This window comes from Dryas octopetala, chromosome 7, assembly GCF_963921425.1.
Source record: "Dryas octopetala chromosome 7, drDryOcto1.1, whole genome shotgun sequence".
Classification (NCBI taxonomy): Eukaryota; Viridiplantae; Streptophyta; class Magnoliopsida; order Rosales; family Rosaceae; genus Dryas; species Dryas octopetala.
This window is the reverse complement of record NC_141372.1, coordinates 4,855,720-4,877,606: the sequence shown is the minus strand read 5'-3', so window position 1 is coordinate 4,877,606 and position 21,887 is coordinate 4,855,720. Positions and strand designations below refer to the sequence as shown.

The 21,887-nt window shown below is 35.6% G+C and overlaps 2 protein-coding genes across 5 annotated transcripts; both read left to right on the top strand.

Annotated features, from left to right (window-relative positions):
- The first annotated feature begins 8,254 nt into the window (after positions 1-8,254).
- LOC147278806 (GCIP-interacting family protein) lies at positions 8,255-12,083 on the top strand. Of its 4 annotated transcripts, none has more exons than XM_086251180.1 (7): positions 8,255-8,350; positions 9,155-9,223; positions 9,553-9,716; positions 10,280-10,479; positions 10,598-10,838; positions 11,443-11,579; positions 11,670-12,083. In XM_086251180.1, the coding sequence occupies exons 3-7, from the start codon at positions 9,593-9,595 to the stop codon at positions 11,895-11,897; spliced, it is 930 nt and encodes a 309-aa protein (XP_086107306.1). In that variant the 5' UTR covers positions 8,255-8,350; positions 9,155-9,223; positions 9,553-9,592; the 3' UTR covers positions 11,898-12,083. The 4 variants fall into 4 exon arrangements, with proteins under 4 accessions (XP_086107306.1, XP_086107308.1, XP_086107305.1 ...); XM_086251182.1 differs by having other exon boundaries at positions 9,541-9,716; XM_086251179.1 differs by lacking the exon at positions 8,255-8,350 and adding an exon at positions 8,888-9,033.
- Positions 12,084-12,512: 429 nt separating this feature from the next.
- On the top strand, positions 12,513-21,828 carry LOC147278805 (uncharacterized). The gene is made up of 16 exons (XM_086252272.1): positions 12,513-12,830; positions 13,666-14,049; positions 14,206-14,431; positions 14,575-14,817; positions 14,933-15,048; positions 15,956-16,054; positions 16,181-16,268; positions 16,957-17,186; positions 18,375-18,559; positions 18,716-18,915; positions 19,237-19,569; positions 19,693-19,794; positions 20,046-20,343; positions 20,740-20,888; positions 20,961-21,245; positions 21,328-21,828. The coding sequence occupies exons 2-16, from the start codon at positions 13,751-13,753 to the stop codon at positions 21,535-21,537; spliced, it is 3,063 nt and encodes a 1,020-aa protein (XP_086108398.1). The 5' UTR covers positions 12,513-12,830; positions 13,666-13,750; the 3' UTR covers positions 21,538-21,828.
- Positions 21,829-21,887: the final 59 nt, after the last annotated feature.

Below are 21,887 nucleotides of genomic sequence, written 5' to 3'. Positions count from 1 at the left end.
AATTCCAACTCTACAAGTTCGACCACTCAAGTTCACTACCGTGCGTGACTCACTACCGTCGCACCCATTCCCCGAAGCTTCGTCGCTGCCAAGCCTAAGCTCACCGTAAGAAGAAGAAGCAGGACAAGAAGGAGAAGAAGAAGAAGAATAAGCAGCAGCTGCAATAGGAGAAGAAGAAGAGGACAAGGGGTCGGTCGGTATCGGTTAGCCGACGATTTGGGATTTCCCAACTGCCACCACCACTGACAAGGGTCGATATGTCGGTCAGTGACGCTGGTTGGTTCGATGTTCCACCACCTCGGGTGTTTGCAGTTTGTTTTCGGTCGGTGGCAGTTTGTCGAAAGATTTTTCCAGCCCCATATAAATGTATAGTTGGTCGAAATACTTTTTCGCTTTGTGTTTATGTAGGGTTGAACATTCAGCCGCCTTAGGCAAGCGTGTTCAAGACTAATATATAAAATTAGGGTGAATGTGATTTCAAATTCTTGTACTTTTGTGTTTTGTATTGTTTTATTCATTTTTACTGTATATGTAACAACAACAAAAAAAAGACATTTGTATATTTTTATACGATTTTAGAGTTGATAATGTTCAATAGTTTCATAAAAAAAAACGTGTTGAGCGCTCAGCTCATTAAAATGAGTTGGCTTCGAATTAGTTGAGCGCTCGGTACGTTTATTTTTATGAAATCGTTTAACATTATCAACTCTAAAATCGTATAAAAATGATAATACAAATGAGCGCTCTAAAGCTAAAAAAAACCTTATATAATATGAATGAGGGCTCTAAAGCTACATGGTTATTAGATAATACTGAGTTAAAATCCCTTTTGAGTTCATTTGATAATGTAATCTCATAATAAAATTGAAATTCATTTAATTATCTAATTATGATCAGATAAATGGACAAACAATATTTTTGAAAAAAACATTAAAATGGTGATAGTTATATATAATTTAAATGATAAAACTTTTCCTAAATATGAATGATATATAAATTTTTATTTATATATACGGAATCAACAACTCATAATTATTTCCGGTTGAAAGAAAATCAATATTGAAATATGTAATAAATGTTTTATCTATCTTTTAAGATTGGCAAATCGTAGGAGCTAAAGAATTTCATGGTTTTTTTAAAATATTGTTTATCTTACGCTTCCTAAACTTTGCTATTTCCTGTACCTAGCAAGGCGAGCAGCGAGCTAATGGATTTTTCTTTTATTAACTTTTATTTTTAATTAGAAAAGAATTAAGAGGAGAGAAGATCATATACAAGTGACTATCAACATAAGGGCCCATAAGGCATAAGCTACTACTTCCTTGGCACTAGCATATAAAACGAGGACTCCCCTTGACCAAAAAACAAAAACCTGTAAATAAGTTTCAAGGCTTTTAACCACAAAAAAAAAAGGTTTCAAGGCTAAATGGATCTTCTTTTTCATACGACGGGACCAAAAGGCCCAAAAAACAAACAAACAAAACCAGGATGTCCCTGGGCCTGCTTAAAGCATTTCTCTTACAAAAGAAAGGAAGAGTCCAAAACATGATCTCAAGCTAAAGGATACGTTGAGCCCAACAAGATGATTAAGATGATTGAGCATAGGGATGGCAAAATTCCCCGTCCCCGAAAATCCCCGTGGGGACCCGCCCCGATTAAGCGGGTATGGTAATACCATCCCCATCCCCGCCCCGCCCCGCATACCCGTTTAATAAAAATATTATATTATATAATTATATTTTAATTTATTTTCTTAATTTTTGTTGCATATCTTTAAAATTTAATAGTGTTCTCTTTATGATTTAATGTTATTGTAATATAATATGATGAATTTTAATGTATTTCATCTATTATATTATATATTTATATTAATTTGATATGTTATTAATATAAAAATTTTTTTTTTTGAAAATAATAGGGGCCCCGAATACCCCCGATGGGGACCCGATTACCCGGCGGGGCGGGTATGGTATTGGCAAACCCGCCCCGAACCCGCCCCGTTGCCATCCCTAATTGAGCACCATATATATTTTGATGGGCGCTATGTTAATTTTGCTAACAAAAAAATTATAATAATAAACTAGATGAAAAAACACAATTTTTTTTTTTTTGAGAAGAAATTAAAGAACACAATTTAAGAGGACAAAATGTTATCTTTAAACATTTAAACTACGTACTAATGTACTATACCAATTATGATTTCTTTTTTCATCAGTTATCACATCTAACTATCTAAGTGTTATTTAGAGAGAAGATAAATATTAATTTTATGTCAACTACCTAAATCATGTATGATGTATATAGGTAATAATTTGAATGAAAACTATATATGTGAACTTTACATAACCAAGATATATAAAGGAAAAACAATTACATGCATAACCAAGATATATAAGAATAAGGATCGATCATATTCTGCATATCATAAAAAGCTGAACAAATTAAACATCCAAATTATTCATATATAATTACAGGGTACGTACGTAGTAGCTAATAGCTAGCTGGCTAGCTTATTATTCTTGATATAAACATATGAACACAGTAGTTCATATATGGTACGTAATCAATAACATATAGATAAGTTTAGTGGTTTGGCTCTAGTGTTTCGGGTCCCACACCATGACCCGCACCGGGGCTGTGGCCTGGATCGGTGGGCCGGAAATCATCACGAGCAACATTGTCAACGGTTGGAGGAGAAGGAGTAGTACTGTCATAGCTCAGTGAGGGTGGCAGTGGCAGTACCTTGTCTGCTTCATTTTCTAACAGGTTGCGGTGCGGGTTGAGATCCATTACTGAGCTGCAGCTAACCCTGTTATCGTTTATTTGACCTGTTTTCAACAATCTTTCTTCAGTTGAAATGAGTCCATATGAGAAAATCAATACAAAAAGAAAAACACCAATGGAGCACATAAGCTTGGCCATCAGGTAGTTTAGAAATTAAGCTGTAGATTAGAGAGGGATATGATCGAGATTAAAGACAAGTAGCTAGCTAGCTAGGAAGTAATGAAAGGATGTAGAGGTGTTAATTTGTCTGTGTGCCTCCAAGTGAGTGTAAATGTAAGGTTTATATAGAGCTTCGTTAGTTGGCGTACTGAGGCGAAATTCTTGAAAAGAGAGTTGAATTAAGAGGTAATTTAAACGGTTAAATGATTATTTTCCCCAAGATTCTCTTTGGAGAGTCATATATCCAGTACTCCTCCATTTGCATGTCCCATGCAATAACCATGTTACCATGATGAATATTTGCTAATAACGTTTAATTAATTGTCGGATCCAATGTGTATAATTTCGAGTCTAGGAATTAAAACGTTAATTAATGCTTAATTCAAGTAATTTAGTGAGAATTTAAATGGTGCGAAACATACAGAGACCCACTAGCTAGCCGGGGCCTGATGAGACGTTTCTGGTTTGAATCCAACATGTATTTGACTAATTATATAGGTGCTTAATTGGCTCTTGAATTTTAATTTGCTGCTGGAAATTAAAGCTGTGTGCGCACTAGTAGTGTGTAACAATATTAATTAATTCAACTATTTCACATGGCGAACATGGTTGCATGCATGGTCAAGTAGATGCATGTAATCTTCGTTTAATCAAAAGGGATCTCCAAATTATATTCATATGCAACAATGATCGACCTTTGTAGCTAGGGAGCTCCTTCTTGTTGACCTTTTATTCTTTCTCATTATTAAGCTCCCCCCTCCTTTTTATTTATCTATATATATAAGGAATGCAGTGTTCTTCGAGGCTAGCTATATTACTATTACGTGTGATAAAAATTCTTAAATCTAAGTTACTATTAGGGGTGGGTTACCAGTACTATATGACATATTAATTAATCTGTTACTATATAAAAAATTACAACAAAGTAGTGTTGTGCAGGCAAATTAATTATGTGAAAATTAAAGGGTACTGTACGTGTGTTGGTGTTGGTTATCATGATAAGAATCAAATTGAATCTAGCTAGCTAGCTAGGATTTTGTGGGGGGTATCTTAATTGCTAGCTCGATGCTTTTGACTAAAACTTCTTTTTCCATGACTCCAATTCTAACTGTACGTACGTAATGCCATTTTTCAGTTGAGCACTTGCTTGTGAGTTGGCCATGATATATATATAAAATTCTTTCTCGCCGACTTCAAGTCCCACATTTTTTAATATGCGAAAAATTATTTAATATAATCGATATATCATATATCATTATGTAATATAATCAATTTAATGTATAAGGGTATTATTAGACGATATGTTTATATTTATAAAATATAATATTCACTCATATTATAATACATAAATTAATTATATTACATAATAATATATCAGTTATACATAATAATTTTTTCTGTATATGAGATGGTAGAGATTACCATGACTCAAGTTGATCTCGCTAATTAATCAAGTACACTGGGGGTTAATCAATCATAAATAATAGGATTAATGATAGATTAACAATATTAAACAACCCAACACATAATTAACATATGCTATAATGCGTCATTAATTACTGAATGGAAAATTAATTTACGAGGGTGGGAAACAACTCGATGATAAACAACGTGACAGAGGCCGCCCACTATAGTGTATAAATTAAATATATGAATTAACAAATGCCAATACTTACAAGTGTAAAACGTCATTCCGATTAATTATCGTTTTCCTCACAAAAAATGGTGATCAATGAAGATTTTATTGTGGCAAATCAAGATTTGGTGAGTACCGTAATCAAAGATTGATCATGAGGGCATTACTAAACGTGCAAGACTGCAAGTGATAGATCTTTGACCAAGTGCGCACTAACATATTTCAAATCAAGTCTTGCTAGGAAAGGAAAGGCGCACAAGCTTCCAAACCCCACATAGATCCACGTACGGCTCCCTTATGGTGCGTTTGGATGAAGTAGTTTGAAATTACTAAGGAATTCACAAATGACGGAATTTAAAACGATGTGATTTAAAATTCTAGAATATGTAAATTCTCTTGTTTGGATAACATGTAAACATAATAGAGTTTAAAAACGAAATTTATGGTAGTTTTAATTTTTGATGCATCAATTCAAAAGAGTGATGGTGATGGTGGCAACAATAAAAATTATGTTTATGGTGAGTTGATTATATTGGTAGGGGTGATGGCCCACAAGCGGTGGGAGAAATGGTGGTGGCTAAAATTGGGGTGTTGGCGGTGGCGGTGGTGGTGGCGGTGGTGTCGGCAATGGCGGTGATGGTGGTGGTGGCGGTGACGGTGATGGTGATGGTGATGGTGGTGGTGGTGGCGGTGGTGGTGGCGGTGATGGTGATGGTGGTGGTGGCGGCGGCGGCGGTGGCGGTCTCGGTGTTGGTGGTGGTGGTGATGGTGGCGGCAGCGGCAGCGGCAGCGGGGGTGGTGGCAGGGGTGGCGGGGGTGGTGGTGTTAGTGGTGGTGACGTTGGCGGGTGTGGTGGTAGTGTCGACATGGTCGACATGACTTATTTTCCTTTTGTAAAATTTGGAATTTTGAAAATGACACCAATTTAGGTGAAATTTAAAGTTGGAATTTACAGCCTTCAAATCCCAAGTTTTTTTCCACCTAGAATTTACAAAATTCTGTATTTATGGACCCAAACAAGGAAATTAGAGCATGTAATTTCTTAAATGCTGAGTTTTGTTTAAATTCCGAGTTTTTTTCCTCCATCCAAACACACCATTATAGTATGTCCAGAGAATTGGGAAACTAGTATTCAAATGAAACGTCTAATCATGTGTACCTTCTACTTTCAATTCAAATAAAACTCTACAGTTTATTTTATGACATATAAATACATTTAATGGTTTATAAATTTATATCTTAACACAATAATAAAGTCGTCAAAGTTAAAAAATTGTAAATATGTTTATATAACATATGTGCAAAAGTCATTTAAGTGCAAACGTACATGTCATGGTCGCACGTACTATCAAGCATTTGATAATGACAACGAGAGTTCGACGTAAATTTTTTAAAACAAGCCGATGTCTTTGCTTCTTTTGCCTGTTTTTGACCTTATTGCTAAATAGATTCATTCTGTATTTTTTTAAGATGTAGAATAACCTTTATGAAGGTTTCAAATTAAGATTTAATTTTAAAATTTTAGAGTAAATTCTAATATAAAAACCGACAAATTAAGTCTAAGCACTCAAAGCAAACAATTTTACACCACCAAATGTTTCGGTGATCTATGCGCCCTTATCATATAATTTTCATGTCAAGTGATTCCATGCCAACCTCTCCCACTGGGTCTCTCTAGCTAGCTAGTTAGCTAATTAGTCTTCTCATAGATCGAGTCTCAGATCATGAGAGTTTGAGACTAGCTAGCTAGCTAGATAAAAGGTTGATGAAGATATTTAAGGCCGGGAATGGTGCCAAAATATCTGGTTGGTTCCTAAGGTGAGGGAAGTCCCACCATTCAATGTGGTTGGGTACGTACACTTGGACAGTTGGACTTGACCCTTAAAAATGGAGTGCGCCGTCGGTCGCTTACTGTGAGATTTATTACTTGTTCAATATGTGCGATGGGGAATTCACTAATTCTGCAACTAGCCAACTACACCTTCAACTTCAACTTTTTCGTTGAAACTTCAAACTTGGAAGAGAAAGCATTACAGGAGAGCTGTCAAATCTTAGCCGTTGAAACATTTATATATCATCAGTTAAGGAATCTTTTGAATGAAAGCTCTTATTGAGCAGCACATGCACAAACAATGAGCATTGTTAGGGTATTGTTAGGGTCACTACCATCAAATGTTACTCAATAAATAATTTGCCGTACTAAAATACTAAAATGTTTACAAAGACACCATTTGGTGAATAAATTTTATTAAAAAGAGTATGGCCTCTCTTGCTATAACGTTATTGATAACCAATGTATTGAACAAAATTTTGGGATAAAAATGAAACAATTTAAAATCCCATGTATCTATCAAGTTGTATATGATCTTTTACCTTTGTAATTTTAATGAGCAAATTTTGGTTAAATAGAATCATTAAAAACCGTTTTTTATTTTTTTGATAAGAAAAGGAAAATTCCAAAACAAAGCCCCGACTACAGAACGATCATGCATCATGGAATTATGTGGCCATACAAACTTAGAGCTTTCTATTTTAGTTGAATTGAACACTAAAAATTTCATTATTATTATTAGTATTTTTCAAAACCTTTTTTTTTTTCTTTTTCTTTTTGGGAGCTGGAATGGGCTGCTACGTCCGTTGGATCAAGATAAGAAGGGCCCGAGTTGGGCTTGTAAGCAGAACAACCTAAACTAGGGCTGGGCTTGCGAAAAAGTCCTAAAAACACATACACAGGCCCAATTCACTTTAGACTCAAGAGTCCGTAAGCAACCAAATAACACTTGGACAACAATATTAAATGGTGGTCTATGTATGCCTGTTTGCTGGGATTCTTCTATTTCTTTTCATCTCCATTTATAGGGAAGACTATCAAACCAAGCTATTCAAACGATGCCATATTCACTATCTTATCCATTTATACCGGAGATCGATGCCTCTCATAGTCTCATCCATAGATAAAACATCTTATTTAAATTCTAATTTAAATCAAGTAATATTATTAACTATAAAGATATATGTAATTGACAAATGTAAAAATTAAGAAAATTGAAGTAAAAAATAAACCACATGGATCCCAAAAACAATAGGGTTCAATAAAAACAAGTACAATTTAGATTTTTTTGTGGCTCAATTACAAAGTGCACACACCAACTATTAGAAACTTACAAACTAAAACTTATGTTAAAATTTCTATCCAAACGAATGTTAAGTGCCATGTGGACAATGTTGACGTGACTTTTGTTATTGACATATAATATATAAGTAGGGGTATTTTGGGATATACACAAAATAACACGTGGTCTATCCTCATTTAGGGTATCTCTACCAATATCAACTTGATAGGCATATGTGTCATTTTGTATATACCTCAAAATATCTCTATCAATATACATCATGTCAAAAATAAAAGTCATGTTAGTATTGTCTACTGTAGCACTTCAAATGTTTTTTTTAATGAAAATTTTAATAGAAGTGTTAATTTGTAGATTTATGATAATTGGTAAATGTATTTAAAATAATTTTTAGTTAATGAACCAATTTGAAATATCTCGTATAATTAGTAGTGCACTTTGTAATTAAACCTTTTTTTTTTCTTTTAATCACTACTTCCCGGCTATCACCGGAGAAAAAGTAATTATTCTTTTTTCTGTTAAAGGTTCGCGCTTTAGTCCCAACTCCCAACTCCCAAGCCCTTTGTACCTAATCTCTCTTCCCCAAGCAAGACCTAAACCTAGACAGTGAGCACAACGACTCAACCAATTTATCGCGCAGGTCCGTCTCTTTTGTCTTCGCAATTTCTTTTGGATTTGATTTGATAAGCATATTTAGGGTTTAGGGTTTAAGTTAAATTTCGTTTGGTTGCTGATAAGATGATGAATAATTAAGGAAATTGGAAGGAAATTGTAATCATCTTATTTAAACTTCAAATCTTTTCGACCTAAATGGAAACAATAAGCTTAATTTTGTCATTCACGCAGTCACGCTAGTTTTTTTTATTTTTTCTGTTGGACTAATTAATCGTTCTATTGATCCTTTTAATTTTATTGGGTGCTAAACATAGTTACATAGGTGATGGGTACATTTTTCTAATTTGTATTGGTCAGTCTTATACAAGGTTCTGAACTTATTGAAATTTTCTTGGATTAGAAAGGAGCTTGAGGAATAAATTATAGCCCAGTGCTTAATTCTAAAGCTTCATAAAAGTAAGAATTGGGTTTTTGAAATTAATGTTAAAAGATTCCCCTTCCCTCTCTCCGCGCCTCCATCAGTTCCAGCTCTCTCTCTCTCTCTCTCTCTCTCTCTCTCTCTTGCCGTTGCCTCCCTCTCTCAGTCTCACCACCGTTGCCTCCCTCTCTCCCTCTCTCTGTCTCACCACCGTCGCCTCTCTCTCTCTCTCTCTCTCTCTCTCTCTCTGTGTGTCTCACCACCCAGTCACCCATCGCCAATCTAAGAAGGTAATTTTTAATTAGGGATTTAAGATTTAGGGTTGAATTATCGTTTTGATTTTTTAGGGTTTTCAATTTATACTCTGATTTAGTGATTTTGATGTTAATTTATGCCAATTTTGTGTCTCAGATTTTGGGGTTAAGGGTTTGCCTCTCTCTCTTTCCGGCGCTGCATCCCTCTCTCACTGGCAACGATCAGGTATGCTTGATGGTTTCATGAGAAAATTATGTATGCTTGCTGGTTCCATGAGAAAATTTTGTATGCTTGCTGGTTTCTTAAGGATCGAAAATACCAAAAAATCGAATGAACCCAAATTTACTTCGGTTATCGGCATTGAAATGGGAATACCGAAAATTTTCATTTTCGTACCCATTTACCGAACCAACCGATGGGCAGCTAGTGTCTAAATATCTATAACATGCACAAAACTTTTGCCATTTTCACGTTGGCCTTAACATCCATTTTGCTAATCTAGCTGTTTGGTGTATGGAATCTGAAAATAGGCTTAATTGAAGTATGTATTTCAGGTAGCTACAAAGATACAGTAGAGCCGAAAGCACTAAAACCATGTCTGACGAAGGAAGAGTACACCCGGATTGCAGAAATGCATCAAATCCTTACCATGAATGCAGCGAATACTGCTTCACAATTATTGCCGAAGCCAAGGCTCGGATGGATCAAAATCAATCAGGTTATTCTTTTTTCTTTAAATTTTTGTCACACTTTCCATCAATTGAAATAACCATGGCCATTTCTGTGTTTGTGATCTTATTGGTGCTCACCAGGGTGTGCCTCTTGTGCATTTTGTGTTTGTTTAGCATGTCATAGGTAGGTTTTTAAGTGGTGTCCTAGGGAAAAATGAACTCTTTCTTGTGCTTCACTTTTGACTCCATACCTGCATGCTGTAGCATAGTCTTTTACACAACCGGCTTTCATCTGAATTGAACCTTAGGAGATTGATTTTGTGGGATAAGCATCATTTTGAAATGAAAATAGGGAGCAGGGACTCAAGTTATTAATTTTTTGGTTAATCTAGAGGTCTGCATTGTTTGAACTTTGAACGTTGTGTTCAACTATGCATGCTAGAATTTTAGATTATTGAAGTATACATGGAACTTCTATGTTTTTCCTTCTTAAGGCCCCATTATTAAATTATTGTGATTACATGTCATTTTTTTTTTTTTTTCAGTACACTCATTCCATGCCATTTGTCTATTGTCTATAACTAAACCATTCTTTTCTACTTTATATCAGAAGCTGTGCAAGCTAGTGGTGGTAAAGGCAAATCCAACTTGGAGGCTGCTGAGCAAGCGGAAGATCTGCATAATGAAAGACCTGATTTTGAAGAACAGGCTGGTGATGGTGATGACCATCTTGTTGAGGAGAGTATGGAAGGGGACTTCACAAAGTTCACAGGGAGGAAGAAAAGGCTGTGGGAATTGAGGATGAAAATGGTAAGGTCCTCTGAAACTTTAGAAAGGAGATGTCTACGTGACAAGGTTGATTGGATTTTAAATATTAAGCTTTTCCATGATATTTCTTATATTGATTTAACTGTCAACTTTTATGTAGAATAAGGCTAGAAAAGACAATCAAACAGATATTGCGGCTGAAAAGAAAAGACTGGAACCACCACAAGAGTCCAGGGGCATTTCTAAACAAAAATGGCTTGAAGAGAGGAAGAAAAGAATTGGGAAACTTCTAGATGCAAATGGTTTGGATATGAAAAGTGCGTTCATGCTAGATACACAAGAGATGGCAGAGGCAAAATACAAGAAATGGGAAAAGGATCCTGCCCCATTTGGTTGGGATGGTATGCATTACGATCTCTACTCATTAATTCATTGATCTTTATTGTTTTGGTTAAAGTTTTCGCTGGTATCTTCAGTTCCTTGTTAATGATGGTACACACATATATGTTCTTCATATTCCTTCATTTCAGAACATACTTGTAGCTGTATTTGATATGGACTCATAATTTTTATCAAGTTCAGTTTGATTGAAGTTGTAGAATATGGGAGAAAGCTTCTTGATGTAACCTGGAATTGATTAGGTTAACCTTAATGAGGAGGAGATAAGAATATTTAGGACAAATGAAGAAGCACAACCTAGGGTTAAGAAAGAGAGAGGAGGCCTGAAAGGGAAAAAAAATCCAAAATTTTAGTTCAAAATTTATCACATAATTCATTGAATACTTTTCCATATGTATGCTTAGTTGAATTGGGCTATGTAATCATTGTGGTGAAACATTGTCAATTATGTACTTTCATGCGTGCATGCTCACACATCAGAATTCTCTCCTGGCAATTGTGGTACTCAAGTACTGAATGTAAAATTAAAACATTATTCTTGATATCCTCATTTATTATTGTAGATCTATTAAATGAGAAAGTGACTTCAAATTGTGGTTTGAACAGTATTCAATCAGAAAACACTGTACAATGCATACAAAAAGCGAACAAAGAACATTAACATTGACTTGGAAGAATACAATAAGATGAAAGAAGCTGATCCGGAGTTCTACCGTGAAGCTTCCAGCCTCCAGTATGGGAAGGTATTTTTCTGTTGAGCAAATTTGATGATTCCTGGCAGTCTGGTTAGAAATGGTCTATTCTTCCTGAGTTTTTTTTATTTTATGGTGCAGGCTCCAAAGCTCTCTGAGGATAAGATTGACAAGATGGTGAAGGAACTCAAGGATCGGGAAGAGAAGAACAAGTCATTTAGCAGGAGGAGGAGGTTCCATGATGAGAAGGATATTGACTCGATCAATGATCGCAATGAGCATTTCAACAAGAAGATTGAGCGAGCCTTTGGTAAATACACACTGGAAATCAAAAACAATCTCGAGCGTGGAACTGCATTGCCTGACTAAGGTGTAAACTTAGCAACATCCTCTGTGTTCTCTTGTCTGTTTGATAATCAGTGGCCAAGACATGGTGGGGCAATGTATTGATAATGATTTTCTTTTTTTGGCATGTATTGATAATGAAGTTGATAAATATAGTACAAATTTGGCTAAACCTGTTTTAATCTCAGGATTGATCATTTTGATTTTTCATCTCCAAGTAACCCCCATTTTATTTTGGCAATGATCTCTTTATCCTTTCAAAAATATGGATTTATGGACGTGACATATATTTTGCATTGGCCAATGGGGTCAATTGGCCTGAATGACCTTTTCCACTTTCTTTTTCTTTGGTCTGAACCTTTTCTACTTATTTTTAGGTTATATAATAGGTATTAATGTAACATAGTTGTAAGCCCAACAACCTAAACAAGGGCTGGGCTTGCGCAAAAGTCCTTCAAACACACATGCACAGGACCAATCCACTTAGACCGAAGAGTCCGTAACCAACCAAATAAAGACGGATTTGAAAAGCACGAGATAAAATGCGGAAATCCTAAAACGGAAGCAACCTTAGCCCAATGTCAATGTTGTCGTCTGCGTAATTCTCACACATGAAGCACGAACACGCGGACTTTACTTAGGCTCCTAAAATGGTAATTAGAAGCGAAGTTAGATTATGGGCTGGTGTTGGCGCAAATCGAATATGCCGTTGCTATAATGCTATGTTCCTCGCAGACATTCTTAATTAGATAGATTGATGCTAAGTCGGTCTGACTCTCAGAGAAAAGAGAGAAAGAGAGACCCAACAAACGAGCCACTTACCCTTTTTGTTATATTCCACATGCAGAGAGGCTTTCCTTTCCTTTCATTTTCTTCTCTCTCTTTGATTTCAGAGTTTCCGAAGCATTATTCGTGATTGCCGTTCGATCAATTGCTCTTTGATTTCGGCTTCAAAAGGTTATTTCTGGGTCTTCATTGATTGATTAATTGATTGTTAATTTTTTTATTATTGCTTATGCTTTGTGGCGGTTATGGTATGCTTCGAGCCTTTGAGCGCTTTTGTTTCTGGGTCTTCCTTTTTGGAATTCTATAATCAAACCCTAGTGCTTCATTTTGGCTCTCAGAAATGGAGTTACCCTTTTCTTTGTTGGCGCTGAATTCAACTTTTTTACAATCGTGTGTGGCTAAGTTGAAGTTGGTTTTCTATTTTTATACAATGTTTACGCTTTGGTGTCTGTTTCTTAGTTTTCTCAATGACTCTTTTTTCTGTGGTTAGAGCTCTTTGGCATTTGCAATAGTAGTTTGTTGTCAGTTTTAATGAGTTGGGTTACTTCTCAGTTCTCACACAAGCAGGGGTTGTTGTTTTTAACTGCAATGTGGTTTTAATTGTGGCTGTCTGCTCATAAGTTTGATTTTGAGTTGAAATTTTGTGCTATGGTTGATAGAATTTATGACCAAGTGTTGTATCACTCAAAACTGGATTTTCTTTCCTCTTCCAATTCTTAGGGTGATGCAAATATGGTAATATTTTTCTCATAGATGATTGATGTTAACTCGCGATATGATAAGCTCAGAACTGGTTCTTTTAATAGGATCTTCCTGCGGGGAGAGGCCCAGAAATTTGACTAGAAAAAATGATGATAAATTGTTTTGGCCAAATCACTTCCCATATAAATTAATTTCACATGTTTCTTATCTGATTTTGCTTTTGTTCTACTTAAGCAATATGCAACATCATTATGTTTTTTATTTTGTTCCTCTATTGACTTTTTTATCATGTTTTTGTGCTCAGGATATTGGAGTTGATCTCTGTGGTGATTCTGGCACACTCATAGTGTGGTTTATTTGTTACAACTTGAAGAGTGCAAGTTCATTTGATGGGATCTAATAAGCAGTCCGTTGGTTTTCTAGATACTTTAAAAATGGAGAGGGTTAGGACAATTTTTACCCATACATATCCTTATCCTCACGAGCATTCACGACATGCCATAATTGCTGTTGTTGTGGGTTGCCTGTTTTTTATCTCGTCCGACAACATCAATACTCTTGTAGAGAAGTTAGACAACAATATTAAATGGTGGTCTATGTATGCCTGTTTGCTGGGATTCTTCTATTTCTTTTCATCTCCATTTTTAGGGAAGACTATCAAACCAAGCTATTCAAATTTCAGTCGGTGGTAAGTATATTGTATGAATCCTATGTCAGTTGCATTTGTACTTTGTACTATCTCTCATTTGCACACATGTAGTATATGTATGAGAATTAATCTAGATAAGTACACGGAAACATAAAGAACCAATAGGAGTTTTAACTCTGTGAATTACTTTTGTAGGTATGTAGTCTGGATTTTAGTGGCAGCTGTCTATCACCTTCCTAGTTTTCAATCAATGGGAGTTGATATGAGGATGAATCTGTCTTTGGGTTTTAATGTATATGTCACTTCTGTTCTGTTTCTTCTTTTCTTCCACATTATATTTCTTGGCCTTTGGTACATTGGTCTTGTGTCACGTGTGGCTGGAAAGAGGCCAGCGATATCAACCATTCTCCAAAACTGTGCTGTAAGTTATAACACTTTTTCTAACTCCATATCACGTTTCCAGTTTTTGCATATACTTGCAATGTAGTAGAGAAGAAGCTTAAATGCTCCTGCATCAACATATTATCTCTGGATAAATTTTTCATGCAATTTTTCTTCATGTAGGTTCTCAGTATAGCTTGCTGCGTATTTTATAGCCATTGTGGAAACCGTGCTATTTTGAGAGAGAGACCACTGGAACGAAGAAACTCATGGTTTTCTTTCTGGAAGAAAGATGAAAGAAATACATGGCTTTCAAAATTCCTCCGAATGAATGAGTTGAAAGATCAGGTCTGCTCATCTTGGTTTGCTCCAGTTGGGTCTGCGAGTGATTATCCACTTTTGTCCAAGTGGGTCATTTATGGTGAGGTATAGGTCAAACAAACAAAAAAAGATTTTTTTTGCCTTTTTTTTGCAATTTTGTTTTATTATAATTAACATTATATTTTATTTTTATTTTTATTTGTATGTTTTCATTTTTCAGTTAGCATGCAATGGTTCATGTGCTGGTTCATCGGATGAAATCTCCCCATTATACTCATTATGGGCTACATTCATAGGCCTCTATATTGCTAATTATGTTGTGGAAAGGTCAACAGGGTGAGTGGTAAATTGTGACATGGTTCCTGTAATGTTAAACTATAACTGATTGTTGTCTCTTGTAATGAATGATATCTTTTCTGGCTTCACTTTCTTTGTCTGAAGTTTGGTTTATAATTCCATTATAATCCATGGTTTGTTCTATAATTGATGCCTTCATTGCTATAATTGGATTCCAGTTGTTGATAGGATCTAATGGAATTTTTTTTGGATGTTTCTAAGTTGGTGTAGATTTATTTCCCTAAACTTCTAACCATGCTCATATATGGTTCCTCGACATGTGATTGCGAGGATCGAAGTGTAAAACTCTAAACATGATGAGCTCGAGCGGAACTAATTACATAATCTTATGTCACTAATCAGTAATTACTTCTATTAACATGTCTATTCATTGTAAAACAACTTAAAATTTAATTAATGGAGAACCATTCTCTGTTATTTATTCCATAACCACTTATCCATTTTCCTTCATGTAGTGTGTGGCACTTATCTTGGAGGGGCATAGATTCTCATATTAATCTTTAATGGAGATCTGTGTTTTACTGTCTAACCACATGTGGGCAAGTGAAATTTCTCATTAAGTGAACATATAAGTGACTCTAGTGGGACAGTGGATATTGGATTTTTGTTGTTTTGACTAAGCGGACTGTTGCTGAAAGGTCTTAGTGGAATTTTGCATGTATAATTTGATGAGTTATTTGCATGTGTAATTATTTTGTGAAAAACCTACCTACAGAAAAGTTGCAGCTAGGCTCTGATTACATAGTGAGTATTCTTTTCACAATGTAGGAAAAGATGTATCAATCATATTTCTGCTTATGGTTGGTTAGATGATTGATTATGGCCTTATGCCTTTTCAATTCTCATTATAATTACCTCATGTTTCATTTGTTTCTCAAATGAACAGGTGGGCTCTTACTCACCCTCTGTCTGTTGAAGAATATGAGAAGTCGAAGAACAAGCAAATGAAGCCTGATTTTTTGGATATGGTTCCTTGGTATTCAGGGTATATGCTCTCTCTCTCTCTTCCCCTCCCCCCCCTCCCCCCTCCCATTCTGTTTTTGTCTTCAGGGGAGTTGACAGAGGATACTCAGATATTTGCATTTACTTTGCTGATGGCTATATGTTGCAGGACATCAGCTGATTTATTCAAGACTGTTTTTGACCTCCTGGTATCAGTAACTGTCTTTGTTGGCCGCTTTGACATGCGTATGATGCAGGTAGTTTCGTATTGTGTAGTGTTTTCATTCTATAAACAAGATGTGTAATATATTCATTTTAATGTACTGTTGCATAATTTTCTTTTTTCTTTTTTTGTGTTAGTAACTTAAATTATATTTCCAATAGCTTTGAGAATATCCTCTCGAAATTTTTAACACCTATGTACATTTGAAAATTTTGGCTTCTTAAAAGATATATGGTACCATTCAAGAATTATTTATCTATTTTTTCAAAGAGTCTATATGTAGGTCTTATTATTACATTTTTATGCTTTTGTGACTTGCCTTATTTAATTTCACAAAATATAGCATTGATAATAGTTGTGTAAATAGTTGGAAATTTTCTTGTTTACAGTACTATCTCTATAGTATCGCTATTATATAGTTGCTTTTATAAGTTTGTTTAATAAATCAGAAGGAAGAAACTGTATGTTTTAGTATCTTTTGATCATCAACCATATATTGTCCTTCAAAAATCATCACTTCATATGAAATAATTTTGTGGGGCTTGGTAGTGTAATAAGTAATAACTCTATTCTTCTCTCAACTTACTGACAGATACATTTATCTCCTCTATTTCCAATGAGCTCCATTTTTGTGTTCAAATATTTATTTTTTCATGAAAGTCTTGTAGTCTAAATAAGGGCAATGCTGTAATGACATATATGTTTCCCTCTCAAATCATTAGGCAGCAATGACCAAGGTTCATGATGGAGCTCAACAAGGGGATCTTTTATATGATGATTTTGTTGACAAGGATGATCTATGGTTTGACTTCATGGCTGATACTGGTGATGGTGGAAACTCATCTTATTCTGTGGCCCGACTCCTTGCTCAGCCTTCCATTGATATCAACAGTGATGAGTCTGTTCTTAACCTTCCGCGGGGAGACTTACTACTTATTGGAGGGGATCTGGCGTAAGTTGACAATTATTTATGTTTAAAAATATGGCATGAGGGATCAATTATTATGTAGATATTTGTTTCCTGGTAAATTATAAGGTAAAATGATTTCATGTCATTTCTTCTGTGGTTTAAATGATTTTGACCCAAAAGTAGTTCATCAACATTGAAGTCTTGACATTGCATAAAACTAAATAAATTAATTGTAAATTTTGAATTTGAAAGTGAATTCCTGTTTCAACACTTTGGGTGAAGTTTACACTTTAAGACCAACAACATTGCAACTTTTGTTTGACTGGCATTTTTTTTTTGGCTGCGTTAGACTGGCATTAAGTGATAGTGATTGCATAGAAGTTTGGTGGCCTTTTTTTGGGTCAAGACTTTTGGAGGAAATAGTTGTTTTCAAGGCTAAGCATGACAAGGAACTGTGTTTTCTAGAAGGTAGAACTAGTATTCAGTAACTTAACATTGCGATTGAGTACTTAATTGGAACAATCATAATTGGACTCCATAATGACTACTCTTGGAACTGGATTGACCCGATTGGATATTCCTGTTGTAAATGTTAGTAGAGTTTTCTGAACTATGGAAACTCATGTTTTAGGCGGGACATGTGAATTTCATCAAAAACTTCATTAAGCACTGTGAGTCTGACTAAATCACCACCACCAATATTGCTATTTCCAGTGTTGCCCTCACTGCTGTCTGCATTTTTAGTTGCCCTGCCCTGCTCCCACATGACTTTCCTTTGCCACCATTTTCTCTGCTTACTCCATATCTTGGATCAATTGTGCATTGGTTAGCTTCTCAATTAGTGTTCGCTACTCAATTAGTGTTCGCTACTTTATGCCTTTACTTGTTGAGAGCAACTCCATACTAGCTTCATGTTTGGGTGAATCCATTTTAATCTCGGTTAAGAATATGCCAATCATCTCAGTGCACTTAAAAGATCACCCTATTGAAGTTTCCAATATATGAAGTTTTTGTTGATATTTTCGTCCCTGTTTTCAATATTTCTTTGAGTGCATATGCTTGTGATGTTTCATTTGGACCTCTGTTTGTCAGGAGCACCTCAACCTCTAATGATGTCCATTGTTTCTTTGTTTAGGCATTTTTAATCCACAAACATATCTGACAATGATATTTTATCTTGTTAAATATCTCCTAATCTGTGTAATTTGATATGTCATGGTTCTGGCTTAGGTATCCTAATCCATCAGCTTTCACTTATGAAAGGCGTCTCTTTTGTCCTTTTGAGTGTGCTCTCCAGCCCCCTTCATGGTCTAAACGAGAGCATATAGCTGTAGATAAGCCTGAGCTACCCTGTGGTGTGTCTGAACTGAAGCAATATGATGGGCCTCAGTGCTTTGTCATCCCTGGAAACCATGGTTGGCCTCAGTTCTCAGCCTCTCTCTCTCTCTCTCTCTCTCTCTCTCTCTCTCTCCCCTCTCCTAATACCAACAACAACGAAAAGAGAAAATTCCATAAAAGCTAGAATGTTTTTATGGTGCAGTAAATATTGTTTTTTCTTTTTGGTATTACAGATTGGTTTGATGGACTTCATACCTTCATGAGGTATATTTGTCATAAGAGTTGGTTGGGTGGGTGGTTTATGCCTCAAAAGAAGAGTTATTTTGCTCTGAAACTCCCTAAAAGATGGTGGGTATTTGGTCTTGATCTGGCACTGCACGGTGATATTGATGTGTACCAATTCAAATTCTTTTCAGAACTAGTAAAGAACAAGGTATTTCTTATTTTTCTTTTTTGTTGTTGTTGTTTTGATACGGTTCCCTTAAATTGTTATCCATGGTTTGGTTAGTCATACTGCATTTTGAGAGTTGCTTCTTTGGTCATTTGCTTTGCTTTGAACTTGTTTGAGATATTAATAAGTTGGCCCAAAATAGTATGAATATCGTATATATTAATTTATGAATGTTCTTATGTCCTAGATTTGAGGTTTCACTGATCTGTTAGACTTTTTACTTGTTTGCTTATTTCTGATTTTCCAAGTTCCAAACTTCTTCAGATTGAAGTTAATATTCTCATCTCCTCATGTTTATTCTAGGTCGGAGCTGATGACTCTGTAATTATCATGACACATGAACCAAACTGGCTTCTTGATTGGTACTGGAATGATGTTTCTGGAAAGAATATTGCACACCTGATATGCGATTATCTAAAAGGAAGGTGTAAGCTTCGAGTGGCTGGAGATTTGCATCATTATATGCGTCATTCATTTGTTAAAACGGAGGACCCAGTTCATGTGCAACATTTACTTGTAAATGGGTGTGGTGGGGCTTTTCTACATCCCACCCATGTCTTTAGTAATTTTAAGAAATTTTATGGAGCTTCTTATGAGAGCAAGGCTGCTTATCCTTCATTTGAAGATTCCAGCAGGGTAAGTTTTGGTTTTTAAATTTTGTAATTTTATTGTCCGTCAGTCTCTCAGTCTGCCAATACCAAATTCACATTTTTTTTAATTTATTTCGGTGCTAATGAGTTTTTTTTTGCTTATATGCAGATTGCTTTAGGAAATATTTTAAAGTTTCGAAAGAAGAATTGGCAATTTGATTTTATTGGTGGCATTATATACTTTGTATTGGTCTTTTCTATGTTCCCACAGGTGAGTCTTTGATTGATTCTTTGTGATTATTTAATAATAGCTACCCAATTTTCAGCTTGGTTCTTGAACAATTGAAATATTTTTGCTTGTCTCTCTGGAATTGAAATAACTTGTACCTTACCAATCTTTGATATTTTAGTCCTTTTGCTTCCTTAATAGAGCTTGCAAAATCATTTCATCTTTGCTTACCTAGTGATGCAATCATCACTTTGTTACTGGGAGGTGACATTTTCTTCCCTTTTCTTTTGTAGTGTAAGCTTGATCATATCTTGCAAGATGATTCATTTTCTGGTCACGTGGGATCTTTCTTTGGAACAGTGTGGATTGCTTTTGTATACATGCTGGAACACTCTTATGTATCTTTAGCAGGTGCTGTGCTGTTGCTAATTGTGGCAGTTATATTTGTCCCGTCCAAAGTGTCTCGGAAGAAACGGGTCATGATTGGGGTTCTTCATGTGTCTGCACACCTGGCTGCAGCTCTAATTCTTATGTTGCTTTTGGAACTGGGTGTTGAGATGTGTGTCCAGCATAAACTACTCGGAACTTCAGGTGAGCTTTTTTTATCTGTTATGGGTTGATGCTGTGGGCTGTTTTATTTGTTCATCTGATTATTTTTATTGTCGGATAATTCATTCAGTTTTTCTTTCTGTTGAGAATCACCTAAAAAATATTGCCTACGAAATCAAGATGCAGTATATATGATGGCGTAAGCGGATTTAGTATAATCCTAGGCTTCATGCAGCTCTAGATAAGAAAAGATATATGTGCAGTATTGAATTATCATGTTCATCATCGTCATTCATCAAGCATGTAATTCAATGTGATTTTTGTACCTTTTTCAAATGATGGGTTTTGACTAAAATGTTAATGGTAGGGAAAAAGGTATGCTGAGTTATGTCAGTTGGATGTTGTATTTTGTATGATGATGAAAATTTTAATTCTCAGGCTATCACACTTTATATCAGTGGTACCGATCAGTGGAGAGTGAGCACTTTCCAGATCCAACTGGCCTTCGAGCTCGTATAGAACAATGGACTTTTGGCCTTTATCCAGCATGCATCAAGTATTTTATGTCAGCATTTGATGTTCCAGAGGTATAGAAAGCTCTTTACACACTTAATATTCTTCTTCGTTTTTAGATTTTGGCCGTGACGAAATATTATCAGGTTATGGCTGTCACCCGCAACAATATATGCAAGAATGGGGTGGAATCACTATCTAGAGGGGGTGCTGTTATATATTATGCTTCTGTCTTCCTTTATTTCTGGGTCTTCTCGACTCCGGTGGTTTCTTTGGTGTTTGGAAGCTACTTATATGTCTGCATTAATTGGCTTCACATACACTTTGATGAAGCCTTCTCATCCCTCCGAATCGCTAATTACAAGTCATTCACTCGATTCCACATCAACAGTGATGGTGATCTGGAAGTTTACACTCTTGCAGTTGATAAGGTAAGAAAGCAATACAGGTTCACTTTCCCCGATGACATATTTGGGAACTTTGAGAGGAGTTACATATAATTAAAACATGCAGGTCCCAAAAGAATGGAAGCTGGACCCTGATTGGGAGAGGGAGCCGAAACAGCCACAGCAAATGAGCCACCTCAGAAAGTTTCCCAGCAAATGGAGTGCAGCTGTTGCTCAACAGGACCCACTAAATACTGTTAAGATTGTTGATCACTTTGTTATTCGACAAACAGAAATAACTGATATTCGAGGAAGTGACGGGTCAGCCATAAGCTGATCTGGGCTTGCTCTATTTGTAACATTAGTGTAGTTCCCTTTGTTTAGGTAGCAATGAAAGAAAAGTGAAAAGAAAATCAGAAGTAGTTTTGTTTGTCAAAATGCTTTACCTTGATTTTTTTTTAATTACCAGATTTGTACAGAAAATTGGGAATGCGCATTGGTCCCAAATTGAAACGTGCCTACTTGTCAGCAATGCCTCTGTTTACTAAGGTTGAGACCTAGTACAGTTGGTAGTTATATCATTGATCTAAAAAGGAAATTTGAAGTTCAAATTTTCTACCAAATGTGCTGAAGAGGCCAAGAACGAAAAGAATCCAACCAATCAAATATAATAAATTTACAAAATTT